At 32.5% G+C, this 15,707-nt stretch overlaps 1 protein-coding gene across 1 annotated transcript in view; it reads right to left on the bottom strand.

Moving 5' to 3' along the window:
• LOC8270561 (probable acyl-activating enzyme 16, chloroplastic) overlaps positions 1-14,546 on the bottom strand; it is a 46,742-nt gene extending 32,196 nt beyond the window's left edge. Inside the window, 6 exon segments of the mRNA XM_048371797.1 lie at positions 837-955; positions 3,359-3,570; positions 10,315-10,402; positions 10,893-11,007; positions 13,457-13,657; positions 14,352-14,546. Of these exon segments, the coding sequence (XP_048227754.1) occupies positions 837-955; positions 3,359-3,570; positions 10,315-10,402; positions 10,893-11,007; positions 13,457-13,657; positions 14,352-14,408 (792 nt within the window). The 5' untranslated portion in view covers positions 14,409-14,546.
• Between the last annotated feature and the right edge of the window lie 1,161 nt (positions 14,547-15,707).

Below are 15,707 nucleotides of genomic sequence, written 5' to 3'. Positions count from 1 at the left end.
ACAAGGAAAACATCAAGAAAAAAAAAAATCAAAAAACCAAGAGATTCATAATTTTGGCCTAATATTTACAATTTCAATACCTAAAAGGGTATTTTTATAAGTCCAAGTTTTGCGGGAACAGTTGTTAACATTTGTTTTAAAATTCTTTATGTTATTTTAAGTCTGGTTTAAAAGTTTTAGTTGATTTAGTATTTCCTAATTAGTTTAGTTTATAAATTTCCTAATTTAGGATTCCTAATCCAAGTATTGTCATACCTAAGGTTGTAAAAGTTGAGGGAAGTGTTTTCAGATTCAACACTCTAGAATTGGGTGTTTCAATTCTCTTTTGGTGCGACTCCTAAACCTTTTAAGTGTCGACTCTTAGAAATTTTTGCTTTCTATTTCTCTATTTCAAAACTGAATTTCCATAAATTCCAAGCTGGATCAAATTTTAAGATCTTTATTTTCCACGAAAACCAACTTAGAACAGGTTAGATAAATATCTGCTACATCATGTACGCTGTGCTCAACTCAGTAATAACAAGGTGAAGCTGTTATGTCAAATTTCATAGAACCATCTATAGCATTCTCAAAAATAACTTTAAGCAAATTAAAACATCCAAATCCATGTCAAAGCCCAGTTAGTATCATGAATACACACTTGATTGCAAGAAATAGGTAAGCGGCAACAAGCCTTGACAAAACCGACATGGATAACCACTAGGTAAAAGCCAGTTTGAAAGCTGTACCTTTCAACCGAGGTCACTAAACTGAGCTAAGTCAAAAATTAGAGAGATACTAATAACATAGTTTCATGTGGTAGCAAGCTCCTATGGAGAAAGATTCAGTATACAAACCTGGTGCAACAAATTCTTATGTGTAAGCATGACTCCTTTTGGATTTCCTGTGGTTCCGCTAGTATAAATGACTGTAGCAACATCATCTGAGCTTATTGTTTCATACACATACCGTTGCCCTGCAATTATACTGTTAGCTGGAAAGTTGCACAAAGCTTATGAAAATAAATAAAGATAAGTAAAAGAATGTTGCTTTTTTTTTTTAGTTTCTCTCTGTTACAGAAAACAGTGTTGCACAGAATGATGGGCAAATTGAGCTTTGTCAATCTCTCCACGTGAGATTTTTCATCCAGAACATAATTCAGTCCAACTAGACCATAGATGATATGTCTTTTTATAGTATAGAGAACACTAATTTTAGGTGCTGAAAGTATTGATATATTGCTTCTAGACTTGGACCTGTAAAATCGAGCTTCTAGGCCTTCTTTATTCCTGATACCATTCATGAAGTTTTTCGCTAATTTATTAAAAATTCAAGATAGAGGCACACTCCGAAAATGCAGCAGGACAATCAGGTCTAAAACTTGCCATGAGAGCATATCAGAAAAACATACTCAAACTGAAAGAAGAGCATCATATTCTCTGTAATTTTCTATGCCAAGAAGTGAAAGTTTACAGTCTTGTATATCAATTCTAGCACCAGCTGACAACTAATTAAATTCCAAATGTCACTGTACTAAACAATCCATACTCAAGTAAAACCTTATTTTCTTCGTAAAGTAAGAAGCTTTGTAATATATATGCATTTCCAGAATTAAAAAAGCTAAGATACTGTGTTGTTTGCACAAATTGATAAAACAAAAGTACAGTGTAAATACAAAGAGATTACGAAAATTCAAACAAAGCAAACCAACCAACCAACTTATGTAATATGGAAATTTCAAGAATATTATACTAAACGTCCACTTTCATTGCACCCAATAAAAGCACCCGTGATGTAGACCACTAAGAAACCAACACATACGAACTCAAACCCAAGCACACAGCTATAGGAAATGGAAAAGGTTTAATATATTTAATCATTGAAATCATAATTAACCTAATATAGTAGCTAGTTTACATGGGTTTATATGGAACTCCAAAAATAATCCTAACACTATTACAGCCTATTTGGTTCATGGATACAAAATCCTTAAGATTAGTCTTAATCCTAGGTTTAGTTATACTATTTAATTGCTTATATTAAACCTTATTTGGTACAAACATTTTGATCTATGGTATTAATTAATTCTATTTTTGCTGTCCATGTTTGGTAGTATTAGAATAATCATATTACCTAAACATTCGTTGCTCCATATATAAAATTATGTCTCCCTTGTTTCTTCTTTTTATCTTTCTCAAAAAGTCTTTAAATCTTTTCATTTAGTCTGCATGGATTTTTGGCTTGAAGCATCACTTTTACTCTCAGGTATTAATTATTTTTCATAATATTATGTCTTTTATGGTAATTATAATCGCATGATCTATTGGGTAGATTTTAGTGATGGTTTCGATTGGAACTTATAAATAACCATGATTCAAATTTGTTGTGCAAATGAAATAGAAGAAAAATAATTATGTACTATTTTAATAAAACTGATCATATATAAGTGCAAGAAAATAAATTTCAAAATTGAACCATCATGGTCACATTAGCAATAGAAAACTCTCTAAATTTTGGTGAAGTAAATTAATCTAATTTAGCTTCTTCATTAAAAAGCAAGGCTATTTTGAGTAAAGAAACTAAAAATCAAGGCGAGATTAAATTTCATGAATCATAGGATTATTAACCCCATTGGAGATGGCTTTTACTAAAGTCATGGGCAGGCTTAGTTTTAGCTAATAAGACTGCTCACATGGGTTAGCTAAGCCTTTAGGATTGTTAAGCCCAACCTCTATTTTATGTACCAAATCTAGTGTTATTTACTAATACCACGGCTTAGTTAAGCAATCCCATAAACCAAACAGGTTGTTAGGATTGAAAATTTATTAGTATCTAGGAAACTACTAACCCACTTCTAAATAAGATATTAATATCACTAAAAAATCTTAAAATATTACTATTGAGAATAGAATTCCTAAATAATACTAAATCCTAAACTTCTTAAATTGAAAAGTACAAGAAAGACAAGAATTTCATAACAAATAATTAAATCAAAATAATTCCCAAAGTTCAAATTCTCTAACTGCATCACTGAAAAGCATGCACAAGTAACATACTTAACTAAACACCAATCGCTTGCAAGTTTTGTTTCAGATTTCCAATCGTCAAAGTTTGACATATATACTAAATAGTTTCCAAAAAAAAAAAACTAATTTACAGCATTGCTAAATTGTTTTCTAAACAAACTTCATATCAATATCTCATAATTTGATTTCTATTTCCACAAATTAAAAAAAATATATAAAAAAAATATTAAAAAAAAAACTAATCACAAGAAAAATTCTTTATAGAATATGATGCTGTAGGGTATCAAATATAAAATGAATAAAAGCTATTTGGAAATAAATAATAAATTTCCTGAAACAGCAGACTGACTTACAAGCATCATCTGAATCATGCAGAGCTCTACGGCTCTCTCGTCCCAAGTTTACAATCTGTTTGTAATTAAAAACAGGTATGCCATCCATTCCTTAAATAGCTAAGCTTGATTTCTCTCCCCAAAGTAGAATGATAAATGTGATAACTGCATTGGAACATAGTGTTTCTGCAATTCGATTGAACAATTCAGGACTGTCCACTACAAGTGCAACACTGTAGCAATAAGAAAGGGATTATCAGCAATATCACCAATGACATAACATATTGAAAGAAATAAAAAGAAAAAGAAATCCACTTCATAGTAATCATTTTTATAAACACACAATTGAGCTATGATAAATCAACAGAAACATTAGTGCAGGAACATTCCACTCAAATTATAATTTCTTTTTGAATTTCATTATTTTATTTAATATAGGACTTCATTTAGTTTTCATGTTTATTTTGGTTAGGTTTCTTTTCCATCTTTAAAGATTGTTGTTTAGTAATTTATTTAATTGGTTAAGATTACTTTTTGAAAGAGGATTTAATTGGTTAAGATTACTTTTCGATAGACAATTAGAATTATACTAGCTAGTATAATTGGTTAAGTTTCTTTTCCATCTTTATTTTGGATGTTGTTTAATAATTTATTTAGTTGGTTAAGGTTACTTTTTGATAGAGGATTAAGATTCAGACTAACTAGTTTAAATGGGGCTGCTAGACACAAATTTAGATTGTATTTTCTGATTTCAAGTTCATTTTTAATTGAGAGATTTCTTTAAAATCCAATTATTTTTTATGTTTCAACCTTAATATCCCATTCTAGTCTTTCGCTACATTAGACAGAGTCTTACAAGCTAAGCTTGTGTATAGCCTTGAGGTCCTGAACAAAATAAATTCCCTTTCAATGGTTAGGAAAACAGGAATTCAGATAGAGTCGTTGCTGAGAAGTGAAATCAATCTCCTTTTGTTCGTATCAATATTCAAGTTGTTGACCAGCAATGAATTGGGATCGTCATCCTAAGACACTAGTTGATACCAAGAGAGAAATTTTTCCTCTAAATATTATTGAAAATATGACTAATATTCAGAGGAACAACAAAAGAAACATTAATATGCAACATAAGGCAACAAATTTATACTGGCACGAAACATATGTAACTGATGTTTCATTGGCTCTTGGTCATACTTTAATTTACATCAGAGTTTAAACAAAAAAAATGACCAAAAGAAAGAGCACCTTTTATCTACTTATAGGAACAAGATTTATATTCAAAATAGCCAAACTCAAGAATCCAGAATGGATCTTCAGGGAGAATGATTTAGTATAGAGTAGGGTGCCTAACAAATGTATGAGAATAGCTTTTGTAATGCTCAGAAAAATAAAAGAAAAGAAGCTTCCACAGTACAGCATTTGACACAATTTTTAAGATGCCATGGAATTATACAGCTGAAGCACAATTCCCACTTCAAAAGGAAGAGGGAAAATTCAATTTCAAGAAAAGGGAAACTTTTGGGCAATTTTCAAATTAAACTAGAGAACACAAAATTGTCAATGGAAAGTCATAAATGGAGTCGACAACTAAATTACTTTTGTAATTAAGAACATTAATTTAGGCTGTAAATATTCTTATAAATAGGGGAGAAGATTTAGCTTACCATACATAGCTTCCTAGGATCACTCTATGTAATTAACATGTGTAGCTCTAGTTTCCTTGTATAGATGGTAGTCTTGCTTATGTAATGAAAGATCTTCTCAAGAAGAGAGAACAATTCGATCTATTTTGTTATGGTATCAGAGCCTACACCTAAGAAATCCTAACTTTCTCAGTCATATTCTTAGTGATTATGGAGAAATCATATCATGTCTGTGTGAAGTTCACATGGAAAAATTATGATACGTGGGAGTTTCAATTGGAGACATTTCTCAAAGGTAAGGAGTTATAGGGCCATATAGATGGTAGCACCAAAGAAGGATCTATTGCAGCAGACAAAGCAACTTGGGCTGCCAAAGATAATTAAATCATGACTTAGATTCTTGTTTCTATGGAGCCATATCTGATTCCTTCTTTACGTCTGCATAGGTCTGCAAAGGCCATACGGGATTATCTCAAGCAAGTCTACAACCAAGATAACAATGCTAGACGTTTCCTGCTTGATTTAGCCGTTGCTAACTATTCTCAAGGGATCTATCAATTCAAGAATATTACTCTAGTTTTCTGACTTTGTGGAATGATTATTCAGATCTTGTTACAACCAAAGTCCCTGCAGAAGGATTAGTGGCAGTACAAGTACACAAAACCAGTCAAATAGATCAGTTTCTAATGAAGTTAACTATTTTCAAGAGGATCTATCAATTCAAGAATATTACTCTGGTTTTCTAACTTTGTGGAATGATTATTTAAATCTTGTTACAGCCAAAGTCCCTGCAGAAGGATTGGTGGCAGTACATCAAGTACACAAAACCAGTCAAATAAATCAGTTTCTAATGAAGTTGCAGCCTGATTTTGAATCTGTTCATGCCTCTAATGAATAGAGATCCTGTTGCCTCTAATGAATAGAGATCCTGTTCCATCTTTGGAGATTTGTTTTAGAGAACTCTTGCCTAAGGAACAACGTATCAATACTCAGAATAGTATGGAGCAAGCTCGTGTACCTTCTAATATTATCTCATTTGCCTATGCTGCCCATGGTAAGGGAAAGGGTCGCGACATGAATACCACCCAATGCTATAGCTGTAAAAGATATGGCCATATTATTCCTAACTGTCCTAGAAGTTTTGTAACTACTACAAGCGGTCAGGGCACATCATTAAAGAGTGTCCTACTTGTCCTCTATGCTCCAACAAGGCTTATCATGTTGTTGTTTCTTCTGCTGCTACAACAACTTCTGCCATTGCTTTACAACCTTCAGCACCTTTAACTCGTGAGACAATAAAAGAAATGATTGTGCATGCATTTTCAGTACTTGGAGTTCAAGGTACTGGTTCTTTATCTTCTACTTGGATCGTAGACTCAAGTGCCTCTAATCATATGACTAATTCTTCTCATAGGTTAAGTAATATCAGAAAATATTGTGGCTCCTCACATATTCAAACAGCTAATGGTAGTAATCTACCCATTGTGGCAGTTGGTGATGTATCTCCTTCCTTTAAAGATGTTTTTATATCACCTAATCTCTCTACAAATTTAGTATCTGTTAGTCAACTTCTAGACCAAAAATTGTGATGTCCATTTTATTCATGATGGTTGTGTTGTGCAGGATCAAATGTTAGGGCAATTGATAGTGAAGGGGCTCTGTTTTCTTTGAAACTACCTATTTCGCACAACTTATCTTCTTCCCCAGTACTAGCTTTACTTTGTAATAGCTCTAAGTGTCAAATGAAGTCTGGCATAAGCGTCTTTGCCATCCTAACTCTAGGATTCTATCTTATTTGTTGAAATCTGGTTTGTTGAATAATAAAATGCATTCTTCTCCCAATATGTTTCTTAATTGTGCAACTTGTAAACTTGGCAAAAGTAAGATTTTACCCTTTCCATCTGAAGGTAGTAGAGCAACACAAAGCTTTGAGATAATTCATAGTGATGTTTGGGGTATTAGTCCTACTATCTCTCATGCCCAATACAAATATTTAGTGACCTTTATCGATGACTACAGCTGATATATATGGGTTTATTTCCTGCATCATAAATTAGAAGTGTATTCCATGTTCAAACTATTTCTAGCTCTAGTACAAAATCAATTTTCAGCTATTATAAAAATTCTTCAGTCTGACTCGAGCGGGGAATATATATCTCATGAGTTCCAATCTCTTTTGCAAACTAAAGGGATTATTTCTCGATGTTCTTGTTCTTATAATCCGCAACAAAACGGAGTAACTGAAAAAGAGAATCATCATCTTTTAGATGTTAGAACTTTGCTAATTGAGTCATCCGTTCCTTCTAAGTTTTATGGAGAAGCACTCACCACAGCAACTTTCTTATAAATAGACTCCCTTCCCAAGTTTTGGATTTTGAGTCCCATATTTCAGACTTCATCATCACTATCCTACTTATACAAATCTTTACACTTTTGGGTGTGTCTATTTTATGCATCTTCCTCCAATGAGCAGAAATAAATTGTCTGCCCAATCTGTCTGTTATGCCTTCTTAGGTTATAGTGTCACACAAAAGAGTTATTTATGCTATGATCCGAACTCGAATCGTATTTATGTCTCAAGAACTGTCTCCATCACCAAAGCCTTTGTTTGAATTATTGCCTTCTTTTAATGACCCTTCTAGTGCTCATAGTACTCAAGTTGAAAGGTTCAAGCCAGGTATAGTATATCAAAGCAGACCTCCAGTGCTACCCCCTTCCGCACCTGTCGTGCCATCTGCTCCCTTATGTCGCTCATTTAGAGTCACTGGTCCACCTGATCGATATGGATTCCCATCATCTAAGACAGGTACCTCTATCTTTGCCTTCTCTGCCACTATATCTTCTATTACTATTCCTACTAGTTACTCACAGGCAGTCAAAGAGAAATGCTGGCAGCAGGCCATGCAGGAAGAACTATGTACCATTGAAGCTAATAAGACTTGGAAAGTAGTTGATTGTCCTGCTAGTCTGACTCCACTTGAATGTAAATGGGTCTATTCGATTAAGGTCAAATCTGATGGGAGTTTGGATAGGTACTAGGCCCGTTGGTAGCTCTTGGCAATAATCAAGAATATGGAATTAATTACGAGGAGACTTTTGCTCTAGTAGCAAAAATGACTACTATTCGCACAATTTTAGCTATTGCTGCTTCAAAAACTTGGAGTTTGCACCAAATGGATGTGAAATATGCCTTTCTTCATGGCAATCTCAAGGAAGATGTTTATATGCATCCTACGGCAGGTTTAATTTCTAACTCTACCTCTGCAGTGTGCAAATTGAGATGCTCCTTTTATGGTCTAAAGCAGGCCCCTCGTGCATGGTATGAGAAATTTACCTCCACCTTACTCAAGTTTGATTTTGTCAAAGCCAAGTATGATGTATCTTTGTTTCTTTGTTGAACTGAGCTTGGCATTGTCATTCTCTTAGTTTATGTCAACGACATAATCATCATGGGTACTAATTCAATTATAATTTCTCAACTAAAGCAACATTTACAAGACTCATTTTTCATGAAGGACTTGGGTTCTCTCACATACTTTCTTGGTATAGAAATTACTGCCGGCTTGCATGGTATCTTTTTGTCTCAGCATAAGTATGCTCAGGACTTGGTGATGGTTGCTGGTCTCCAAGACTCTACTCCTCTTGCTACTCCTATGAAAGTTAATCTCAAGCTGTGCAAAGATGAGGGTGACTTGTTATCAGACCTTGCAGCCTATCGTACTCTAGTTGGTAGTCTGGTCTATCTTACCATCACTAGACCTAATATCTCTTATGCGGTTCAACAGGTTAGTCAGTTCATGGCTTCTCCTAGGCACCTACATATGGCTTCAGTTCGAAGAATAATTTGCTATGTCCATGGCACAAATTCCCAAGGCCTTTTCTATCCTGCTGCTACCTCACTTGATCTTATGGCATATAATGATGCTAATTATGCCAGGTGTAGTGACACTAGGCGTTCTACTATAGGATGGTGTATGTTTCTTAGTCCAGCCCTTATTTCCTGGAAAAGCAAGAAATAAGATTGTGTTTCTAAGTCTTCTACTAAGTCCAAATATAGAGCTATATCCTAAGCTTGTACTGTGATACAGTGGCTTCGCAGTCTAGAGCTTGGTTTTGCTCAACATAGTCCTACTCCTCTTCATGCAGATAATACTAGTGCAATTCACATTTCTACCAATCCTATCTTCCATGAGCGCACTAAACATATCGAGGTTGATTGCCACTTCATCCATGAGGCCTTTGAGGCTCAGACTATTTCTCTTCCCCATGTGTCAAGCAATCTTCAAGTCGTAGATGTTTTCACTAAGGTTCTCACACAGCATAGACATAACTTTCTTGCCAACAAATTGATACTTGTAGATAACCCGCATCAATTTAAGAGGGAATGTCAATGGAAAGCCATAAATGGGATCAACAACTAAATTACTTTTGTAATTAAGCCATTAATTTAGGCTGTAAATATTCTTATAAATAGGTAGGAGATTTAGCTTACAATACATAGCTTCATAGGATCACTCTATGTAATTAACATGTACAGCTCTAGTTTCCTTGTGTAGATGGCATTGAAGAAAATAAAATATGCACAGAAATTTGTTTCCTTGTTTTTATTAATTGTTCAGAGGCTTCGAAATGACTCTAACACACAAGATTAGGATAAGTAATTATGAGGAGCAAAAATAAGCGCATGGAGATACAAGTGCAGGGCAGATGAAAAATAGATACAATCATAGGAAGGTGGACATGGCATTGAGGACAAGTAGATAGATACCAGATAGTAAAAGTTTAGACATGTGAAATGTGAACCACCAAATATGTGGAAATAACAATCATCTACTTATAAACTCAAGATTCCCACAGAGCAAAATTTGGCTATTTAAGCAAATCTAGTCCTTAGAATGTGTTCTCCTTCTAACCTACATCACTAGTTTGACTTCTCTTCTTCCTTTTTGCTCACTCTTCCTGACGACCCTTGCGCACATTTAATCTCTGCAGAATTTCTGATTATGCCTTTTTACTTTACATCCATATAGAACATTTTTGTTTCTATGCTTCCACATCTTTTAGTCATATGTACATAATCAACCTTTTTCCCCTATATGTCAAATTTAAAATAAATTACAAGATATAGCACCACAATAAAAGAACCAGTCAGCAGAGTACCCAAACGTGCCGAACATGTATATATTTGCAAGACATTTCAAGAAGGAACAAACCAACATCAATCATAAATATATCTACATATACTAAATGAAGATCGTCGACTATCAATTTTGAAGTATCACAAACAAAAGTAAATAGAGAAAGCAAATATGTAGAAACAAAACCTTTTCCACAGACCTTTCAGAATGATTGTATATTTGTAATAGCTCTTCAACAGATGATCTTGATCCCCTCGCAACATTAATCGCTCCCATAGCCATTATACCTTACAGTAAGAGATTATAATGTATTTGAAATTTCAGTAGTTCATATACAAATAAGATGTACAACAGATAAGACTTATCTAACCAAAGTACTAGATACAGACAATAATTCAGTCTACAAATGAAAGAATGAAATAAGTCATCAATTACAAAGAGTAGCATTCAGAAAGAGCTTATTTCAATTTGTTAGATGCAAGAATCTAAACTATAATCGGAAATCATTTTGTAAAAAGATGCAAAGAAGAGGCTGTCAAAATGTCTATGTTCTTTATCTAATATTATCAACGCATGGGACTGCTGATCAAAAACTTTACACTAAAAGCAACAACCATCTTTGGCCAAGTAAGGAGCCCCCAGACTCCAATAAATACAATCATCCGAAGCACGTCACACACACACTCCATAAGAAAGATGCCAGGTATCGCACAGCAAACAACAAAGGCTTCAGTATAATTTTGATAATGCTTTATAGATAATTGAAACTCTATGTACCTTGATCTGCTACAAGCCATCGACAAGAATTATCAGCAAAAAGAGCAACTTTCTCATTTGGCTTTACTCCAATAACTCTTAAGCCCTCAGAAAAATTTAAAATTTCCTGCTCCAACTGCAATTTTGATGAGGGAGAAGAATTTAATGAGAAAGATATTGGAATAACTTGTCTTCTATGACTATTAATAAATTCTTTTAAAAAAAATCATCATCACCAGGAAAAGAGATGTAAATTTTACAATTAATAATGGTTTTAGAATTGAACAAAATGAACTTGTTAGCAGCAGCCCAAAATTGATTTTCCAGTTAGAGACTAACCAACTTGTTTAATACTTCACAAACTAATCATCTTTGTCATAGATCAAGCAAACAAAAAAACTAAACAGTATAAATAAGACAAATTTCTTTTTTATTTGGTAAACATATAGAAAAATTTTGGCAACTTGTACTGGCATAATTGCTGGTAAGATCATCAAAGCCATTTACTACATAATTTATGCCTCTTGTGTCATGCAATGCAAAAGAATTCCTGAAGTAAGTTCAATGGAACTTTGCAGGGTGGTGCCTAAGGAATCCTAAGACCTTGATTTTTATTCAAGTTTGAATCTTCAATACACTATAATCTGTTTTCCTTCTGCTATTTTGGAAAGCAGTTCTCGGTTAAATTTCTGGTTGTTTTCAGTTCTATCCACCTTTCAAATAAATCCAAAACTAAGCTCAAACTACCAGATATCAGTCTGAAAAACCATCCTACATTAAACTGATAGCCAAAACCTTTTACCTTCCTTCATTTCCATTTTTTCCTTTCAGTCAATATTTGCCAATAAGTTAGTTTCCTTGTATTTGTTGCCACCAAATGTAGCTCCTTAGAAAGAATCCTAAATTCTAATACCTGAACCTCTTCCAAATCTAATTAGCTATCTCTGCAAGAGTCGCTATGAAATTATTTTTGATGTTCCCTTTCTTCCAAGTAGTCGATTTGGCAATTCATAACAACTTGATCCTTTCATATTCACCTTCAGCTTTCCTTCCTGGACTCAGCAGCTCTTTAGCAATGTATTACAGCAATTTCTTTCCTTAACAACAATAATGACTTCCAACAACGACATCACAAGTATAGTAATTTAAGTCAAGTAAATCACAAAGTGCTATGGGTCAGCTATATGAATTAGTTTCCTCCATTCCATCTGGTTTAGAGCTGCATCTTCAAAGAAAATCATTACAACTAAAACTAATACGTATGAACCTTGTTAGGTAATTCCCTTACAAAAATGATGCTATGACATCCCCATAGAGATGTCCTTATAAATCTCATTATGAATATGGAGATTATAGATACAAGAATTTCTTTTCCAAAATAAATAAACTAATCTACCCAAAGTATCATAGATATCAGCACAATGTACTTCTGGCTACACAGATCATTATACAGAGTATTCTCTCTCCAGAACTTCCCACTTTTTAAGCTTCACTAGTAACTGTTCTCTCCTTGGAGCTCTCTACTCTTCACTAATTTCTCTTGGCAACACACTCTCACCTATATGATTTTTTCCCTCCTAGCCTAGGAGGAGCCAATTTCTCTTTTAAATAAAACATAAAACTATCTTTTATAGAACTCAAACTTGCATTAAGTCAACAACCTTGTAGAAAGTTTCTATAAGGCAAAAGAAAAAATTTAAGATGCACCCTCTGTTAAGAGCCATCACCATCTCTCTCTTCCTAACAATCATAAAAGGAGGAACCACCACTAAATAAGGAGCCTAGCTCCTTAATATGCATTATATGGGAGTGTGCCAAAATTAAATGTGTGTATAAGTGAAGTGTACCAAAATTGAGCAACTGTGTGCTAGTGATGTGAGGTGAAGGAAGTGTGAGTGAGTATATTGTTATATTGAGTGTGAAATAGAGAGCGTAGGCGTGCACTAGTTCATAAAGAGTGCATGTATCTTGTACTAAATTTTCTTTAATATAAAAGAAGTTTTTTTGTATGCAGTTAAGTCCTCCATACATTCAACACCCTCATCGGCTCAAAAGGAATTGTTTTCACCTCGTAACTGTCCACTCTTCACTAACTTGATTGCATATCCTATGCTTATATCCATATAAATAGATGATTATATGTCATGACAACATTTTTAGAATTTCAATACATCCTCATTCAAGTTTTGCTAGAGTAGACATCCAAATTCTTGCATGCTTAAATGAATGCATAGAAATAGGCAATTTCAAACAGTATCATATCCATGTATGTGTCTATAAGACTACAAATTCCTTTTCTGATTATAAGAACCATAAGCTGTTGCAAAACCATGTAGCAGTAAAAGATCCTAAAATGAGTAAGAATTATATTTTGATAGAAAAAAGAAATCATTGGTTGATGTAGGATCGACCAACTTTAACTCAAAGAAGAATTAACTTCAATTCCTTGTAGAACTCAAATGCTATTGATACTTTAGTTCATACTAAGTCAGAATTAAGTTTACTTGTATAGTTTAAAGAAAAAAAAAAAAAAAAGAAGAAGAAGAAAAAAGCAAGTAAAGCACAATTCAGAAACATATAAAAACCTGATTATAAGTGAAATTGGTAGGTGGGTCATGATATGGATCCACCAATGCAACCCTATCACCATATTTCTCGGCTGAAGTTCTCCAAATATCAGGAACTGCTTTCCACTCATCAGGTACCAACTCCCCATTACTTTTAAGCAATGCCTTCTCCAAATAAGGTGAACACCTTTTCACTTTCTTTTCCTCCTCCTTCTCTATCTACAAATTCCAATTCAAAAGCATATTAATTTAAAAATCAAAGATACAATATATGCATTCTTCAAGCAATACAAATCAATACAGTTTTCAGAAAAAAAAAAACAAGAATTCAATCCAAATGGGCATGATTTTGCAAGAATTCAATGCAACTCTAGCACATGATCTGTTCGAACAAAGGCCTAAGGTAACTAAATAATCACCTTGGATTCACAATAAAATCGACATCGACTAATTGAAGAGAAGCCACTATGGGTTTTTCTAAATAAGATTCTTTTATTATAACAATTCTTAAAATGATCAAAACAAGGGATCGAGGTAAGGGTAGTTGCTGCTGATACCATTGCCATTCTGTTATGAAAAGATAATGGTGAAGAAAATGTGGTTAATGGATGAATGACCGTTATCATATATATAATAAATGACTCCATGCAGTGATGCTTCTCGGCGACATAGCAAGAAAGAAGAAGAGATGGTGATGGTGATGGTATGGTGATAGTGATAGTGATGGTGCTTGACTAAATTAATTATTAAGGGGCCAAAGGAACTGTTAATTAATTATATCTGCTAAAGTGTCAAATCAAACAATTGATATACATATTTATTGAGGGAAGAAGATAATCATCCTCATGCCAGCTTTGTGCGTGTCGTGATATGCTTAAGAGAGATTGGGCGGTGAAAGATTTATCACATTTACAGGGAAAGGAATGGAGAGAGCTCTGCAGATTTCCTTGCTAATGAAGCTCTCAAGCATGCTCCTGGGATTAACATGCTGCAGAATCCTCCTGCTGGATTTTATTCAATTTTGTGGTCTGATTTAATAGGTGTTTCAAGGCCAAGACGGGCTGTCTCTAGCGCTAATTAGTGGTGGTGGTGGCGTTTCGTTCCCGGGCTGCAAATTTTGTATTTAATTAAAAGTTTTTTAGGATTTTTATATACTTTTTTAAATAAATTATTTTTAAAAATTAATAAATTTTTAATCACTTTTATAGAGTTTATGATTTTATAAATAATATTTAAAAATTCTTTTATAAACATTGATAAATTTTTATTAATTTTTACAGATTATTATTTATTTAAGGTAAAATTTAAAAATATTTTTACATATTTTTTTAAATGAATTATTTTGAAAATATTTCTGAATTTTTAATAACTTTTATGATTTTATAAATGACTTTCTTAGACTTTATTTACGAATACTTTTATAAATATTGATAGACTTTTATTGAATTTTATATACTATTATTTATTTAGGGTAAAATTCAAAAAATATCATGTGATTTGGAGGATATAGGTATTTTTCATAATAAGTGTTTTATTTTTTAATATTTTTTAGATACATTTAATATTTTTCTTATTTTTTAGATTGTAAAGATTAATATAAATAAAAAAATTGATAAAATAAGTATTTTTAGTTAATTTAGCATTCCATCAGATATTTTATAATCATAATAAATTATTAAAATATATATTTTTTAATTTTAATTAAATTTAATAAATAATTTTTTAAATAAAATTTTAATATATTTATAAATTCTTTGATGCATTATTAGATGTCACATCACTTATAAAATTATAATTTAATAATAGTTCATTATTAAATACATGCAAAATTATATAAAAGATAATGAAAACATAAAGGTGTACTTAAAAAATGCTAAAAAATATAAAACACATGGTACTCTTTTGATAGAAAAAATATTTTCGTCCCTCAAGTGAAAAAGCGTCAAATCATAAGGTAGTCTTTTTTTAACTTTACCCATTTATCTATTATTTAATTAAATTATTTAAGAATGAATCTAGTCATTTTATTTTTATTTTTTTTCATTTTTTATGTTTACTTTAAACATTATTTTACATAATGTTATATGCAACTCCATAGGCAAGTAACAAATTTTATTTCATTATTGTATTAAATTCATATCATTTTCATATTTTTTATCTCACAACATGAATACTATTTTTCTTGTCAAGAGAATACTTATTTTAAAAAAAAATTATCATATTACAATTTATCTCCAATTAAACAACCAAATTTATGTCATATTCGTTA

The sequence above is a fragment of the Ricinus communis genome, chromosome 1 (assembly GCF_019578655.1).
Source record: "Ricinus communis isolate WT05 ecotype wild-type chromosome 1, ASM1957865v1, whole genome shotgun sequence".
Classification (NCBI taxonomy): domain Eukaryota; kingdom Viridiplantae; phylum Streptophyta; class Magnoliopsida; order Malpighiales; family Euphorbiaceae; genus Ricinus; species Ricinus communis.
The sequence above is the reverse complement of the archived record's forward strand: the minus strand, read 5'-3'. Positions and strand labels throughout refer to the sequence as shown.